This window comes from Cnephaeus nilssonii, assembly GCF_951640355.1.
Source record: "Cnephaeus nilssonii genome assembly, chromosome: 18".
Taxonomy (NCBI): domain Eukaryota; kingdom Metazoa; phylum Chordata; class Mammalia; order Chiroptera; family Vespertilionidae; genus Cnephaeus; species Cnephaeus nilssonii.
In genome coordinates, this window is record NC_137089.1 from 42,087,035 (window position 1) to 42,105,731 (window position 18,697).

The window sequence follows — 18,697 nt, forward strand, 5'->3', positions numbered from 1 at the left end:
TTTAACTCAGTTTACTTAATACGACAATAATTATGGTTGCCTGATGCATAAAATCAGTACTTCAAAGGCATTAAGAAGTTGAAAATATGATCCTCATGAAGACAGGAATCATATTTGTGCCTTCATTTTTACTATGACACGGCATAAATATTCAATAATTTTGATTTGTTAGAGGTGAACAACTGCAGATTAACTGAGAAATGCATTTTTACTTGTGTAAAGACCATTCAAATGATGACATTGAAAATATCACACAGTCATATGTAGGGTCAAAGCTAAGACTAAAATCTGTTTTTATTAAAACAAATGGAATATAGATGAATATTCCATAGCAGAGTTTGGTGTTCTGCCAAAGTTTGATTTTATAATTTTTAACAATATGTATAGCAAATTACCTAGTATATTTTAAACGAATGAGGCAGCAATTTACATTTAAACCGGGTAACCAAAAGATTCTGTGATAAAAGATATAAATGTCTTAAATCTACACATCAAAATCATCACTTAGAAGATTCCCATACAGTAATATTTTGCAATGTCTTATAAATGATGCTATTAGACTACCTCCTAAGAGTACTGATCATCTCTTTAGGGGGAACTGGTGGGGCCACGCCCCCTACAAACACGGAAGGCCCTGTTCAGCTTGCCCACCCAGCTTTGGAGGAGGCTGTCGGGAAAATCTGTGCTACAAAGGTATGTGCTATTGTGTCCTGGCACTTAGTTTGGTTGATATTTTAATTTAACCTGTGCATTAATTACTGTTTTAGAAAAAAAAACAAATGTGTATTCAATTACTCAAAAAATTTCCGGAACTCTATTTCAAACATTTTGAAGACTCTATTTAGAATATTTAAAAATATGCTTAATAGGAACACCTTGTATACCACTATGTATTTAAAGGAACGTTTCATGATTATTCCAGATAACTTCTAATTGTACTTGGGAATTTATCCCAGAGTGACAAGTATATTTACATTCTTAAAAGTGATCTTGGTGTATTGTTGACTGGCGTTGTCTCCATAACTAATCATCTTTTGAAGGAGTTAGCAATTTAACACAATTTATTTTTAGCACTTTAAAAGCTTTTGCCAAAATACCATGCTCAATGAATTGTACTGATTCTCTGCTTCTCACTGTAGAGTATACAATTTCTCATGCCAAAATAAGAAAAAAAAAAAAGAATAGTATTGTAAAAGTATTATACAAAGCAGTACCCTCAAATGCATTTGATGTCCTAAAGTAACAAATATGGTGTCCTACCTATAGCACAGGAAGATAAACTGGATATGGCAAAGCTTTGTGAAAGTCATCATCCTTTTGTTAGGCATCCATTCATGTGAACATTTTTTACTCTCTTGTACTCTTTTCTTAATGATGACTAAATGAAGATTAATGCTGACTAAGTGTATTAGAAAATCTATGAGTAAACGCATCCCCTTTCAGCACTCATAAGGAGATGTGCCCTTTTTTCCTTAATGACTCAATGCTCATTCGCTATAATAAGTGACCAGTGACCAGAAGTGACCATATGTTCCACTCGGTTCTATGAGCCATTTTTAATTCCTAGAAACATTTTTCATTGTATGGGAGTCTGTCTGTTCTCCGTCCTCTTTGCCCCCAAATCTCCAGCCTATTTACCCCTCCCCAATGGCCACTGCATTTTACTTAACCCTTACTTTAGCCTGACGTCCTTTTTCTAGGTTCTGACCCCTTCATATAATCCAACCTGGAAAATATATTAAATTCAAAGTTAGAAATTATTCTCCATTGTCAAGTTTAAATTTCTGCACATTGAATTTCCTTCTGAAAGAGGACAACCTTTTCAGGAAAGCTGATGTAATAAATAACAACAAGGGCGTATCAATCCTTCTTTAGGCTGAATTCCTTATGGGAGAATTTTAAATGTGATTCTCCTGAAACTATTAAGAGAATGATTTCCTTTGGGAAAACAAATTCAAATTCACTAAGCCCTGACTTTATTAGATCACTGGGTAGACTTCACAGTGTCTTATGAAAACTAATCACTGATAATGTTAAGAATAATTGTACTGATTCTTTGCTTCTCACAATACAAGCAAAGGTTAGAAAAGACTCCATTTAAGAGCCATATGATAGCATCAATAAATTAAGGGCTCAAAAGCTGATGTGTGTTTCATTCACTCCAATGTAGTGCATAAGAGCACCTCCTTAAGTCAAAACCTGTGCTAAAAATAGTACTGACTCCTTTGAAACTGCATGGAGAAACCTAGAGAGTATCATGATAAGTAAAATTAGCCAGTCAGAGAACGACATGTATCACGTGTTCTCACTTGTATGTGGAATCTATTGAACAAAATAGATCCAGAGACATTGAAGCATGTAACAATCTGATATATTTCAGAGGGGGTGGGGGAGCAGGAAGAGATTAACCAAAGAACTTATATGCATATATGCCTAACCCATGGACACAGACAGTAGTGCAGCGAAAGCCTGGGGAGGGGCTGGGAGTGCGGTGGAGGAGGTCAATGGGGGGAAAAGGGAGGATATCTGTAATACTTTGAACAGTAGTAAATTTTAAAAAACAATAATGATTTTTCTAGTTTTAAATGTTAAATAGGTATGTCAAGATTTATCATTATTTGATCATTTGTACAAATTTAAGTGGGATTCATATTCCTTAACTCCATTCTCTCTAACAGAAGGATCAGACAGGTACTACACTCCCCGTGAAGAGGAAACCAATGAAATTGAACGGCAGCAGTCACAAGTCCATGACACCCACGTTCGGGCAAGAGCGGATGATAGTAACACAAACGAAGTTGTAAGCACGCAGCAAATGTGTAAGACTTCTGCATTATTTACGAAAATTTTAAGGTTTAGCCCAGCCTGTGTGGCTCAGTGGTTGAGTAGCAGCCCATGATCCAAGAGGTCATTGGTTCAGTTCCGGGTCAGGGCATATACCTGGGTTGCTGGCTGGATCCCCTGTAGGGGATGTATGGGAGGCAGCTGACTGATGTTTCTCTCTCATTGATGTTTCTATCTCTCTATCCCCCTCCCTTCTTCTCTCTCTAAAATCAATAAAAAACATTTTTTTAAAAAAAGGTTCACATAGGTGGAATATCCATCTATATTTTATCACCTTTAGTATTTTTAGAATGGTAAAAGCTTGCCATTATATTGACTGTGAAGAATTATATAGCACCTTTTACATTTTCTACATTTATTTTTTTCTTTTAGCCCAAATTGTTTCGTGTGAAGTAAGATTAAGAGATCAGTGCAAAGGAACAACCTGCAATCGGTAATATTTATTATTATTGTCAAAATTAACTGACAAAAATGTCAGAAATACTTTCATTTTTTTGCCGACATTCAGAGAAACTAAATTTTGTCCCCATTTTCTTTCATTTAGATATGAATGCCCTGCTGGCTGTGTGGATAGTAAAGCTAAAGTTATTGGCAGTGTATATTATGAAATGGTAACTATTAGAGAAATACAATTATTTGGGGATAGAATCCTTTCATATAATATATAATTTTTAATGTGCAAAATAATTTATATAAGCATAGACATTTTGCTCAGAAATGCTTGTCAAATTTAAAGTTTAATGTAAATAGTAACTAGTTGTCTTTTATGCAGAACTCTAATATTTTAATATCTTTTTCTCCCCCCCTTTTCACCAAGCAATCCAGTATTTGTAAAGCTGCAATTCATTATGGCATAATAGACAATGATGGCGGTTGGGTAGATATCACTAGACAAGGAAGAAAACATTATTTCATCAAGTCCAATAGAAATGGTATTCAAACAATTGGGTAAGTACTTGCCTGCTCTTTTGATTTTAAATTGTAACAATGAGGTGATAAATTATTTGGGGCAAAGCATAGAAGAATTTATACAGAGAGAAACGAGTCATTTTCAAGGTTCATTTTGGCTACAACATTTCCATAAACAAAATGAAGAAAAAGTATTGAAATTAAGTTGAATGCTTTGCTTCCAAAGAACATCCTGAAACTCCAAATTTTTTAGTTTCATCAAGAATGTACAAATTTATAGTGATTTTTGATGTGAGCCAATAAACTTTTCAGCTATGACAAAAAATATTGCAGAGAAGGCTTATAGATTTGCTTATTCTCCCTGCCCTGTTTAGGGGAGAATAGTTTATTTTTTACAACAGTAACTTTGTTAATAAACTGAGATTAGTAGATAACAAAGAGCATTTTGAAAAGTCACTACATATCCTAAATAATAAAGAGGTAATATGCAAATTGACCCTCATGCCCTTGAATAAGATGGCTGCCCCCATGTGGTCAAAGATGGCCACCACAAGATGGCTGGCAGGGGAGGGCAGTTGGGGGTTACCGGGCCAGCAGGGGAGGGCAGTTTGGGCGAGTAGGCCGGCAGGGGGCCAGTTGGGGGCAAGCAGGCCAGTGCGGGGGGCAGTTGGGGGTGAACAGGCCAGCAGGGGGGCAGTTGGGGGCAAGCAGGCCAGTGTGGGGGGCAGTTGCGGGTGAGCAGGCCAGCAAGGGGGGGCAGTTGGGGGCAAGCAGGCCAGCAGGCAGAGTAGTTAGGGGTGATCAGGCAGGCAGGCAGGTGAGCAGTTAGGAGCCAGCAGTCCCAGATTACAAGAGGATGTCCAACTGGATTGGGCCTAAACCAGTGATGGGCAACCTTTTGAGCTTGATGTGTCAAACTTCGCCAAAAAACTGAGCATAACTCGGGTAGTGTGTCACTTTGAGGAAAAAACTAACTCCAAGACTCTAGTCGCAAATGGTTCATCCTCAGGAGCAGCAAATGTTTCATCCTCGGCATGCGGCCGCGTTTCATCAGAAATGGCTATGCGTGTCAGTGCTGACACGCGTGTCATAGGTTCGCCATCACTGGCCTAAACCAACAGTCGGACATCCCTTGAGGGTCCCAGATTGGAGAGAGTGTAGGCTGGGCTGAGGGACACCCCCCACACCCCCGCCCCATGCACGATTTTGTGCACCGGGCCACTAGTCTAATATAAAAGCAGTGATTATCTTTTAAAATGTTTCTCCTGTTAAGAACATGAAATATGTTATTCCAACTCAATAAAGAGTAGAAAAATAGGGGTTTGGGAAATATTTTTGTAGTGTCTCTTGCTTCTGTGTAAAAAAAGGAACATTATTGAACCTCAGATGAAATGCCTTTTATTAGGAAATGTGTCAGTTTCCTTTTGTACATATACAATTGCACAAAACTCCACAGTAAAGTTGAACTTCATAATGATAAGATTTTATTTAAAACCTTTGCAAATTTGTGGAATGAGATCCTTTGTTGACAGTTTGAACCAAAGGCTTGATGTGTGGTTGTCAGCCATTACCCCCATTACTCTCAAGTAAAAGCTTTATAGAAACATTTATTAACTGATTCATTCTGCAAATATTTATTAACTTCCTTGAATAAATAATAAATATTAGTCATTATTTTTAGTAAGGCAAACACTAGATATTTGTTTTAAAAACATTTATCCTATTTATTTGTTTCCTCTTAACTCTTATTTGATTATGTTTATTATGGAAACTCTTGAAATTGAAAGGTGTGTCATATTAAAGACTTCCCTTTTGCAGTAGATGCTTTTCTGAAAATCTGGATATAGATAAACCTATGAAATTGTTGATATACATGATATACCTATTTTTGTTTTCCTATTTTTTTTTTTATTGATTTTTCACAGAGAGGAAGAGAGAGGGATAGAGAGTTAGAAACATCGATGATAGAGAAACATCGATCAGCTGCCTCTTGCACAACCCCTACTGGGGATGTGCCCGCAATCAAGGTACATGCCCTTGACCGGAATCGAACCTGGGACCTTTCAGTCCATAGGCCGACGCTCTATCCACTGAGCCAAACCGGTTTTGGCTGTTTTCCTATTTTTTTATAATGCATATGATGAAGAGGAATTCATTCATTTACAGTAGGCATTTTACTGCATACTAGGGGGATTAAATAATGTACACTCCTATAAGGTACTTATTATTTAGTGTTTTTATTACACTACCTTGTGTTCACTATTGTGAATAGTTTGGTTCTATGGTGATAGGGAATTAGTATATGGAGAGTTTTAATTTTAATAAGAAACAAATATATAGATATAAATGTGTACTATTTTATGATATGCTCTAAGTTATTGAGATTGATAATGAAGAGATCATTCACTAATATTAAGAATGCTATTGATTTGGTTCATACTTGAAAGTAATATGGATTTAGCTTAAAGTAGATGATGTATTCTTATATTACTACTTATTTAGATATTTAAATAAGAGTGTTTAAGAAAAACAAAACAAAGTATTGATAGACCTAAAACATACCAGAAGTTGTGTGGATGATGATACTTAAAAGAAAATGATGGACATTTTTTGTTTTCATCTTCAGCAAATACCAGTCTGCTAATTCCTTCACGGTCTCCAAAGTAACAGGTGAGCACTTTTTTTCCATCTCACTTTCTTACGACTGTGTTGCATGTTCCTGTTTCCAAAGAATTTGCTCCTTGTTTGTGTTTGATTTCTGTAGTTCAGGCTGTCACCTGTGAGACCACGGTGGAACAGCTCTGTCCATTTCATAAGCCAGCTTCACACTGCCCAAGGTAACGCCTTCTAAACGTTCTCATTCTTCCTTACCAGTGAACATGGAAGGTGCATCTATCCTGTGATAATTGTCTTGGCCCGAAATTCTTGTGTCTCTAGGGATCAAAGGGTGTGTGATCTCAAACTGCTAGGCAGCAGGGAGCAATGGGCTATCCGAAAGGCCACACATTCTGAGTGTTCTTTTCCCAAATGCCAGAGTGGCCTCCGCTGTTGTGGGCAGCGGGCTTGTGCCTGTAATCGGGGTGTTCACATGTGTACCAGACATTTGGCTCGCTGCTCAGGATGCTATAAACATGGATCAAATATGTTTATAATAAAAGTATCATCTCTTACTAGCGCGTCACTTATTTTGGTCTCATGAGGCTCACAGATTTAATGAAGATCATGGTGTGTTTTATAATCTTAGAAAATGTTGTAGAATTTCTTTTTCAGCTATCTCAAACCCCAGTACTTATACATTGTACTTGACAGAGAGAAGAAACAGATTGCTAAGTAAATCTGGGAAATTTTAACCTTATGATATGGGGAGAGAAAGGGAAGAATTTTAGACTTTTTCATTGAGATGTTTTTTAGATACTTACTACATGCCAGTATTATGGCAGGCATCTCTCGGGCTTGTGACAGGTTTATGAAGACTGAATAGTAAGGATCACAGTGGAGCTTTTCAGCATGAATCCTCCCTGGAGGAGATGCTCAGTAAATGGTAATTTTATATCCATGGAACAATCTATAGCAATATTGTTCTGAAAGGAAAAAAATCATCCAAGTAAAATATTAATAAATAAGTTTTTTATTTTTTTACTTGTTTTAGGAAGGGAAATAACTACCTCCACAAAAGGGAAATTATATATATTTTTTAATTTAACTTTCACTGTTACCAGTATAACAAATCAGTGGAAATAATGATTTATGCATAATTTTGACCCTAATTAGCCTGTTAAGTCCCCATCCTATTTTCTTTTATAGACCAGTGAAACAAAGGCTTTTTTCCCCCTCATAAAATGTTTAATATTTGCATAAACTAGTTCATAATGGTATTATTTATATGTATTCTATGACTTTTAGGGAACCATATTGTCGGTGCATTTGTTTATAATTTTCTATCACTTAAATAAGTTGAGGCATAAATCTATTCTGAGGAAAAATTCCAAGAGCAGATAAATGAAAGGATATTAACTCAAGACAAGCATGAAGAAACAACTTATTTATGATGATCTCAACTCTAGATGTAAATTTGGAAATCAACAGTTTATAGGTGATAATTAAAACCATGGAATTGGATGAGACACGTAAGATGCGAACACAGAGCAAAGAAACTATGAGATCTACGAGTCAAACAATGATTCAGATTTTCCAAGTTATCTGTTTAGTAAATTCTACAGTCAAATTGGGTACCAAACATCCAGATACTTAGAGTTACTTCCTGGTGTTCCTTTCTGCTCTGAAGCCCTACATTAGAAACCTTCCTGGTAACTTTTTTTTTTTTTTTTTTAAGAAAAGAAACACATTTGTGCCAAAGGCTGGAAGTGGCTAGTGTAAACAGAAGTAAATGTGTCTTTTTACATTTGACCTATTTCGGAAGAAAAAAAAAGTAGGGTTAAAATGCCGAGTTTACTTTTGTGTAAGCACGTCTGTCTTCTTAGTAATAACAACGATTATAGTAACCAGCTACTTACTATGCATAAATAAATATTTATTTTTCAGAGTATACTGCCCTCGTAACTGTATGCAGGCAAACCCACATTATGCTCGTGTGATTGGAACTCGAGTTTATTCTGATGTAAGTATCCTACTTTATGCAGTCCTCAGCATTCGTGAGTTTGTGTGTGTATGTGTTGAGTGTGTTGTATGTGCATGTATGTATAGGTTCCATACACACACATTTAAATGTGTGTATGTACACTTTTTAATTTATTAACTACTTATATAGAAGTGTTTGTTAAATGCACTGCCACTAAAGGCTATATGAAACTGCTTCAGTATATTCTTACATTTGTCCTCATTCTGGGGGCGCTCATACACTGCAGCCGCCCCCCTTGTCCAAGGTTTCACACTCCATAGTGTCAGTTACCTGCAGCCAACCATCGTCAGAAAATAAGAAATAAAAATTTTTCAGAAATGAACAATTTGTATGTTTTAAATTGCATGCTGTTCTGAGTAGCTTGATGAAGTCTTGTGATCTCCTGCTCTGTCCCACCTGGGATGTGCATTATCCCTTTGTCCGGCGTCTCCATAATGTAGATGCTCCCCTCCTGTTAGTCACTTAGTGGCCGGATCTGTTATCACGTCAACTGTCATGGCCTCGCAGGGCTTGCATTCCGCTCACCCTACCTTTATTTCATAACGACCCCAAGTGCAAGAGTAGTGATGCCAGAGAGAAAACCTAAGGTGCTCCTTTCAGTGAAAGATGACCACAGTACAGTAAGATATTCTACGGGGGTGACGGGAGGGCGGGGGGGGGGGGGGCGGGGGGGGAAAGACACCACAACCTCATTTGCATAACTTATTACAGTCCATATTTATAATTGTAGTATTTTATTATTGACGTTACTCTCTTACTGTGCCTAATTTATAGATTCAACTTTATCATAGTGTGTATATATGAGAACTACGTGGCTTATATAGGGCTCAGTATTATCTGTGGTTTCTGGCATCCACCAGGGGTCTTGGAAGAGTGGCCTTCATGGATAAGGGGAAGGGGTTACTGTACAGAATAGAGAAACAGATTCTGCACTGACATACATATTCTCAGAAGAGTTAACGATCAGTAATACTGAAAAATGAATATCCATATGTAAATATGGGTGCACAATAATTTATTTTGATTACTTTTTTTCTTTATATCCTACCCATATATCTTACATCACAAACTTAATGAAATTGTCTGGAGGCATTCTTGGAAGGAAAATGCATTTTGCTTTTCTTTAATCTTCCTTTCGGTTCTTCAGCATTTGAAGTATAAACTGGATAATTAAGAATTTGTCCAGTGTATGAACAATATCTTCACTACCAAAGGGGGATTTACAAAGTAGCATAAAATGACAAACAGATAATATGCTAGAATACATACAAAAGGAAACCAGTGGAGGGGTGCTGTAATGGATGGAATTCCTGGGATCAGACAAGGCATATGAGCTGTGTTGGCTTTGGTACTGATGAGCACCTCTTGAGCCAGGCTTCAAGCGTGGATTGGAAAAGGGGATTAAGAAACACATTCTAGGTGGGGTGAATGGCTCCCATGGAGACATGCAGGGAGACCACATAAGCTGCAAGAGAGCAGAGCACATAGGTTTGCTTGTTGCTGCGCTGATGAGAATGGAAACAGAAAAGGCTACAACCAATTTAGTGTGATGTAGAGGGATCCAGCTCTTGAAACATATAAATGGACAGTCTGAATGCATGCTGATGAGTTTGGATTTGTGTGGCAGACATTTAGAAACCATTACAGGTTTCTAAACCAGAGAGTTAAAAAATCACACTTAGGAGACAATAATCTTGATGCATATGTTCAGTTGAATTCTATGTAAATACGAAGAGAGGTCTGCAATATATATGTTACTACCTTATTTCTCTGGGTGAGTTCCTTTTAATGCAGGCATTTCTTTCAGGTCAGCTTTACCTTTGAAATTATTCTCCACATCTCCGTTTCCCCCAAGCTCCAGCTCTGCAATGTGCTATCTGCAGCTGGAATGTCCTGTTGATATTTAACTTGCTGGTGCTCATGTTTGTTTATATCTTACTAGAGGCCCAGTGCACAAAATTCATGCATGGGGGAGGGGTGTCCCTCAGCCCAGCCTGCACCCTCTCCAATCTGGGATCCCTCTCACAATCCAGGACTGCTGGCTCCCAACCACTTGCCTGTCTGATTGCCCCTAACCGATTCTGCCTGCCAGCCTAATCACCCCCTAACCACTCCCCTGCCAGCCTGATCGACGCTTAACTGCTCCCCTGCCGGCCCAATTGCCCCTAATTGCCCTCCCCTGCCGGCCCAATTGCCCCTAATTGCCCTCCCCTGCCAGCCTGGTCACCCCTAACTGCCCTCCCCTGCCAGCCTAGTCACCCCTAACTGTCCTTCCCTGCAGGCCTGGTTGCCACCAACTGCCCTCCCCTGCTGGCCCGGTCACCCCTAAATTCCCTCCCTTGCCAGCCTGGTCTCCCTAACTGCCCTCCCCTGCTGGCCTGGTCTCTCCCAACTGCCCTCCCCTGCAGGCCTGGTCACCCCCAACTGTCCTCCCCTGTAGGCCTGGTTCCTCCCAACTTCCCTCCCTTGCAGGCCTAGTCCCTCCCAACTGCCCTCCCCTGCTGGCCTGATTGCCCACAATTGCCCTCCCCTGCTGGCCATCTTGTGTCCACATGGGGGCGGCCATCTTATCTGTTGGAGTGATGGTTAATTTGCATATTACCTCTTTATTATATAGGATTGTTTCTGTTTAAAAACATCCTTTTTCTAATTTTCTGTTAAAATCATGGTCACTCTTCACATCCTAAATTGTGACTACTTTCTCTCCTAATCCAGGGATAATGTTGCCCTTCTTTCAACCCTATTGCTTTGTTTTCTCCTAATAGCACTTAGCTGATTCTGTGAGGTATTATGATTGTTTCCCCACCTCTTCTATTAGTTTTTAAGTCTCTCGAGGGCAGCAGCTGGGCATTGCATGCATCACTTTATCATCAACGATTTGATGGGTGCCCAGTTGTGATCAAGACAGACTGGCTCCCTGACTTGACTTAGAGCACAGAGTAACATCAGAAACTAAGCAAATACCTTGCACATAAATATTTGTTGAAAAAAAATAAATGAATTCATGTATATGAATGAGCATATCTAGAATATCGAGAATCATCAGAGAGTTTCAAAGAAATCATTCTATCCAGATTGTCCCTTTAAGCACCAAAACTTTTCATTTTAGTTGAAAATCTTTCAAAATATACTCCACAGTTCTATAGCAATAAGAAATCTCTTTGCTAGAGTGAAGGATTTGTTAGGACTTATATCCTGAGATCATTTTATCTTTATGCTTCAGTGAAATGGGCAGATAATTATGTATTATTATGTAGATAAGCATAAGTTGGAAATATAAAGATTACTATTACTGGTAAGTGCAGAGAAAGCGATTCACCCCGTCACCTGCCAATCTTCCCACCACTACAAAATATATTACATCTTTAAATGCAAGATGAGAGATGAGAACCAATCTACCCACTTCCCTCCTTTTTCCTCCCTCTCCCCTTCCCCGCCTTCCTCTCTTTTCCTCTGTAGAGTTACAACTTATATGTTTTATTGCTGTTAGCTTTTATTTCTCATTTGTGACAGATAAAGTTACTTATTGCATTCATTAAAAATGTTCCACTGTTTTCACAGATAAATTCTTTTTTCCCCATGATGTATTAATGCTTTTTAAGTGTGGACATGAACAGAAAATCTCTTCTGATCTCTGAACTCAAATCGGAATGCCTGCTGACTGCATAGTTATGGGCAAAACAATAGTTTCAAAACATATTACATGCTTGGATTTAGCAAATGCTGTCTAAGCACTTTTATTGCCTTGGGAAAAAATGCTGATAATGCCTCTTTTGGCGGAGCAAGATAAATACTGAAATGTGTAAGGAATTCTTTTTAATTCCATCTGTTATGAACCATATTAGATACAACTATTAATTCAGCTAGGGACTTTAACTGATGGATAAAATGCCTCCTGAGAGTAAGGATGTGTGGTTTAGATATATAGCCTTTTGTGACTGATTAAAACATGAAGAGGATTAACCAGCTTGGCATTCTGGCTCTCTGATCTAATAAATACTGACGGATGCCACAAGGTTCAGAGCACAGTAATAAAGCAAGGTCACGTAAGATGCACATGCTTGTGGGGACTTCACAAAGCACATTAAGCCCCTCACATGTGCGTGGAGATGAGAGAAGAGCATACCAGTGGGTTCAGAACAGGCCCGTGGGGAAAGGAGGTGGATCACTTCATGCTGGACCAGTTGGTGTTTCATTGTGTGGGATTTCCTTCCACTTACACAGCTATCTTTTTTTTTATATATATAAATATATTTTATTGATTTTTTACAGAGAGGAAGGGAGAGGGATAGAGAGTTAGAAACATCGACGAGAGAAAAACATCAATCAGCTGCCTCCTGCACACCTCCTATTGGGGATGGGCCCCACAACCGAGATACATGCCCTTGACCGGAATCGAACCTGGGACCTTTCAGTCCACAGGCCAACGCTCTATTCACTGAGCCAAACCGTTGAGGGCTGTACCCAGCTATCTTGAAAGATTTCGGCAGAACATTTGCATTAAAGCAAATGTTAAAATTTAGAGAAGCCTTCGATGGGCCAGAAAGAAAGAGTTGACTTCTAGAAGTCAGTCATTTAAAAAATTTGAAAGTGCTGGACCTGAAACAATTTTCTCCTCCATAGAAATCCCATGCAATTCAGATTAAGTAGCTGACACAATGCAATGATCACAGAGCGAGCGGTCCTGGTCCCTCGAGTCAGACATCCACACGGGGGTGGCCATAGACATTGCACATCTAGGTGGAAGCTGTGGTTGTTCTTCATATTTGGAGCGGGGGGGGGGGGGAGGGTTGGAGTGGGGTTACTGTTTGGGGCAAATTTTCTCTGAAGACATTATATTATTTAATAGTGAAAAACTCCCCATTTAATATATACCTGTATTTTGGAAAAGGGACCGTAGAGATATACAGAGGCATGTTTGAGTTGTTTATAAGTCAATCTGAAGATAAATGAGGTACTGGTAATCCAATCTGTGAACATTAGGTCAGAGTGACTCCAGTAGGGAGTAGCAAAGAAGGAGATTTGAGAATGATCAATAGGCCCAGAAGAGGTCAAAGGAGCTGATTTGCATTTTATTGCTTCAGCAACAGAGAAAGCCTGCCATTTGGCCAGGCTGTGTTCCCTAGCTTAGATGGGGAGAGCATCTCATCACTGCAGCCACCCTTGAGCTCTGCCCTCATACTGGCTCAGAAGTGGCTTTAACTCTGTGACTTTTGAAACCTTCCTCTCTGCACAAAGCATCATCATCCTGCTGCTGCTCACTCAGTCCAGCAGAAGAGTGAGCGGATGAGTCCAGCTTGGGTTTTCTAATGGCAGGTCTTTCCTTGTCCCCTCAGCTGTCCAGCATCTGCAGAGCAGCGGTACATGCCGGGGTGGTTCGCAATCACGGTGGTTATGTTGACGTTATGCCTGTGGACAAAAGAAAGGCTTACACGGCTTCTTTTCAGAATGGAATCTTCTCAGAAAGGTACATTTACGACCATATGTGTAATCTCTCTATCCTTTGGTGCTTGCTTTACAAGCAGCTCATTTCTGTGTGGGTTTGAGGTTAGTGGCTGAGCGGCGTTCCCTTTGCTGATTGCAGTAGTAGGTTTTCCAGGGATGGGAGAGGCCGTAGTACCAGAGGTGCCTGTCTCCTGCAGGCTTACAAAAATCAAAATGAAAATCGGATTACAAGTCAGAACCACTCCTTTGTTAACTGATCTTCTAAGGAGGAAATATCTTTCATCCTCTTTTGGATTTTCGAGATTAGGTTTTTATATGTAATTCTTCCAGATGAGCAAGGCACTGAATATCTCTCTAATCCAGTTATCTGACAAAATATTTGACCAAAAAAAAAAGAGTCTGATTTTCCCCAGAGCCAAATTTTCTTTTTGACTGGATGTTGGGTGCCTCCTATGACATAAGTGAACTCTTTCAGGTCATCTCGGCGTCTCTGGCTCATTAGTATATATTTTGGTGGTTTGAGAAAATTCATGGGGCTTACTTTATGAAGTATTAATAAAAGTTGAAAGAACCTATAGTGACTTTTCAAATCACTGGTACTTGTGGATGTAATATTAAATCCCATATATTTTATATAGATACAGAAAACCCTCTAGCTTTTAGATACGGAGAGAAGGTCTACATTATAGTAAGGTTCCTTTAAAGAATACCGAAGGGTGTGCCCTGCAGGACTAGGATTGCCTCCCACAGAACCATCGGGGTGCCGTCTCCAGGAAAAGACTGATCTGTATTTAGCATCTTCCAGATGAGACTATGTCAAGGTGACTTCCCTGCAGCCTGGCTTATGGTCTCCTTAAGTCGATTCTTGAGTTATAAGATTCTGATATGCAGTTTTATAAGCTAAGCTGAACAATGTGATTTCATTATGCCTGTCATATTTCTTTTTGTTTTAATCCTCACCCCAGGATATGTTTTTATTATTATTATTATTATTATTTAGAAAGATAGGAAGGGAGAGAGAGAAACATTGATGTGCAAGAGAAACATGGATCAGTTGCCTCCCATACATGCCCTGACTAGAGATCCAACACAACTTAGGTATGTGCCCTGACTGGGAATCGAACCCATAACCTTTTGGTGTATGGGGCAATCCTCCAACCAACTGAGCTACCCGGCCAAGGCACCTCTCATATTTCTTAAATTTATTTTTAAACAGTAAGACTGAGAATAATTATTTCTGAGAACCTGCTATGAATGTCCCAGATGCTGCTGGGCACTTCAAGTGCATTAGCGCAGTTCCACCAACAGCGCCATGAAGGTGATTCTGTCAACACTGATGTTGACAGAGTATTAACTGAGGCTCAGAGGGGATACGTGGTATGGACAAGGCCATATAACTGGTCAGTCTCAGAGCTCAGGTTTACGCTATATCTGTAAGCTCAGAAATAGGCATTTTCCCAGGATTATCACTGTGTGCAAAGAAAACACATTCACTTCTAGAACTTGGTCAATCTGTGTCCTCTGAATAAAATGGTTTCCAAGTGGCCATCAGCTTGTATGAAAAACCTGGCTCCTATGATTGTGGTGTGTGCACATCTTTTTTTTTTTTTTACTCTAAAATTCTCCCCTTTTCTTATACATGAATAAACATATACAAAGAATTCTACTTTGTCTCCCTCTTAGCATTTATTGTGTTGGTCTCCAAAGTCCTTTTTATCATTAAGAAAGGAAAACTATATGCTTAAAAAAGTTGTGTAAATATTATCATTTAAAAAAATCCTGTACACAATCAGACTTCAAAAGTATACATTTGATTAGAATAAATAATGATTAATGGCATTATTAATCTATTTTAAACTTCAGGCATTTAAACAAAACATCCCTTGATTGATATTGGCAAATAAAATAATTAATTTAAGAAAGAGTAAAATGCATGATTCTGTATTGCTTTTCACTTGTCTTAAAATATCTCCAAAATGAAATTGAGTGGTGTGTGTGTGTGTGTGTTTCATTTTAATGAAAAAAATTCTTAGGACCTTCCAGATTTGACCATTAAATTTTCTCACTAAGCGTTTTCTTGAAACTATAGATGTTAAAAAATCTTAATGAATATGATAGCCATAAAATTTAAATTTTGTCAGACTTCGGAAATGATAATGCTAGGGCTCCAGAGTATTGCTTAGATATCACCATCTTTTTAACTTGCCATTCATATCTGACCTTGTCAGTCAGGCAGTGAATCTGGGTCTCGGTATTGCATAGCAGCATCTCAGTATTCCCCCAGGGAAACTGCACTGCAGCTGCTAACTGCTCTGTTGGAACCAGAGGTGGTAAATCTATGAAAACATGATCTGGAATCAGTGAAGGTCGATATAAAATACTATTATTACTACTATGCATCTTAAGTTTCTTTAGGGAGCTTGCAACTCAGCATATAACCAAGATTTAAAGAATTGTGTCATCATTCTAAAGGTTTTATTGGTCACGTAGGTGCAAACCTACAGAACCCATGCCAGAGACCAAACAAACAAAAAACACACAACAAGTTAAGGAATAAGAGTCCTCAGTAGAAGACTGTAAAATGTCAAAATGTCTCACTTCCTGTCTGGCCTGCATAGCTGTTGGGTGGGCATTGTCCCGGGCACCAAAAGGTTGCTGGTAGGATTCCCAGTCAGGGCACACGTCTGGGCTGCGGGCTCCATCCCCAGTAGAGGGCTTGCAGGAAGCAGCTGAATGATGTTTCTCTCTCTCTCTCTCTCTCTCTCTCTCTCTCTCTCTTTCTCTCCCCCCTCCTTTCTCTCTAAAAATAAAAGTATATATTTTTAAAATTAAAAAGAAGAATTATGTCATCCTCATTCTAGCTTTCCAATAACTATAAATTACAGCAGCCTAAGACAGGTGACCATCTGGCCTCACAGGGTGGCTTACTTGACTGTCATAAGAAAGCATGATTTATTTGAGGGATTATATGTAGAGGTGACATCAATGTACTGTTTATATTTTTGCAGTTTACAGAATCCTCCAGGAGGAAAGGCATTCAGAGTATTTGCTGTTGTGTGAGACGGAACACCTGGAAGAGGAGCGTGAAGACTATTCCAAATACCATATTTCTGAAGTGTATAAAACTGTAACATTACTGTACAGAAGGTCGCAACTATTTTCAGCTACTCCCCTGCAAAAAAAATGCCAAATGCATAGAAAGCTTGATACACAAAGTCTGTAAAATAAAACATGGGACATTATTAGCTTTGGAAAAAGTAATGGATATGTAATGGTTTTAGAAATCCTGTGTTAAATATTGCTATATTTTCTTAGCAGTTATTTCTACAGTTAATTACATAGTCATGGTTGTTCTACATTTTATATGTTATATTATATGGTGCTTTGTATATGCCACTAATAAAATGAATCTAAACATTGAATGTGAATGGCCCTCAGACAATCATCTGGTATGTTTTTAAAAACAATAATGACAAAAATAATAACTCTAAAAATGAAAGAAACGGTGTTATTACATTTCTCCCCAGTTTGATACTGTGCCATTACCTACTCCAAATAATCTCAAATTATTTTTCACTTTAGTTTTTTTCTTCTGTTAAGTTTAGGCATATAGGATATTAAGTCCTGGTGCTGTACTTCTTGTTTGCATAAAAAAAAATTCCTTAATATCCACATAAATCTGTTATACTGTTTGATTCCCTGGGAATGGCTTTTGTAGTAAATGCAATGAAGTCAGAGCGATGGTGGAAAACATTCCTTGTGGTCACACAGTAAACAAAGGGGTAAGCTTGGGTAGCCAGAGCTTTTTGTGTGTTGTTCTCACTGACGTCACATTTCCTTTTGTATCCTGGCAAATACTCCTGCGGGCCAGGAAGTATCATAGCAAAACGTTGAACGAAGATGAACTAATGTATTGCATCACCATTGCCACTGATTTTCCTAATGGTACATGGCTGTGTGTATAAATGTTGCCATATTATGGTACCTATAATGGTGATATATTTGTTTCTATGAAAAATGTATTGTGCTTTGAGACTAAAAATCTGTAAAATGTTAATTTTGGTATTTTTTTTCTGCTGGTGAATTTACTCTTTCCCTGTATACATATTAAAATAATCATGTTTCAAAGTATTATTTTCAGTCTCTTTGGCATCCTTATTTTGATTTAGAAATCATTTTTAATCTTCAAAATTGTTATCTTTTAAATTTTGGTTATTGACATTAATATAAATAACATCCTTAATACCAAAAGTCTGCAAAGTCAACCTGAGTAGGTTATGTGAAAGGAGAGATGATCATAAGTTTAGAAATACTTTATTAAGGGAAAATTTGAATAAAATGAGGGAAATAAATTTCTAAAGGAGAAGAAAATAATTTGGAAGATAGAAAGTGATTACACTATAAATATTTTTAGAAAGTAAATGAGTAGGTATTTAGGAGCAGAAAATAGATATAAATTACACAAGTCAGGGAAAGTAAGAAAGATGGATAAAACAAGAAAAAAAAGGAGGATCTCATATACACAGCTGCTCAAGAGCAAATTGTGAAGATAATGAACATCATGATCAGTTATCAAGTATGGGCTGGGAATTAAATGGTTCAAAATATAGGTAATCAAAACTTAAGCATTTATATATTAAACATTTGAAAACTTGAAGCAAATTTGGTGGGAAAATTTTTTCCAAATGACTCATTACACCTTCTTAAACACATGATTGAAATCTAAACTTTAGCTAGATTCATCTATTTCTCACTTCTCCCCATCAGTTCAGCCAGTATTTTAGTATTGTCCCTAGTTTAGATATTTGTCATTAATTTCCTATACTATTTCAATGTTTTCACTGGAGCCTTCTCATTTTG

General features: G+C 38.2%; 1 protein-coding gene across 1 annotated transcript in view; it reads left to right on the forward strand.

Moving 5' to 3' along the window:
* The window catches only part of CRISPLD1 (cysteine rich secretory protein LCCL domain containing 1), a 41,117-nt gene extending 23,163 nt beyond the window's left edge, over positions 1–17,954 (forward strand). The window contains exons 6-15 of the mRNA XM_079795789.1: positions 593–693; positions 2,679–2,819; positions 3,217–3,277; positions 3,389–3,455; positions 3,662–3,792; positions 6,380–6,423; positions 6,518–6,590; positions 8,296–8,371; positions 13,729–13,859; positions 16,846–17,954. Of these exons, the coding sequence (XP_079651915.1) occupies positions 593–693; positions 2,679–2,819; positions 3,217–3,277; positions 3,389–3,455; positions 3,662–3,792; positions 6,380–6,423; positions 6,518–6,590; positions 8,296–8,371; positions 13,729–13,859; positions 16,846–16,897 (877 nt within the window). The 3' untranslated portion in view covers positions 16,898–17,954. The remainder of the gene's footprint in view (positions 1–592; positions 694–2,678; positions 2,820–3,216; positions 3,278–3,388; positions 3,456–3,661; positions 3,793–6,379; positions 6,424–6,517; positions 6,591–8,295; positions 8,372–13,728; positions 13,860–16,845) is intronic.
* Positions 17,955–18,697: the final 743 nt, after the last annotated feature.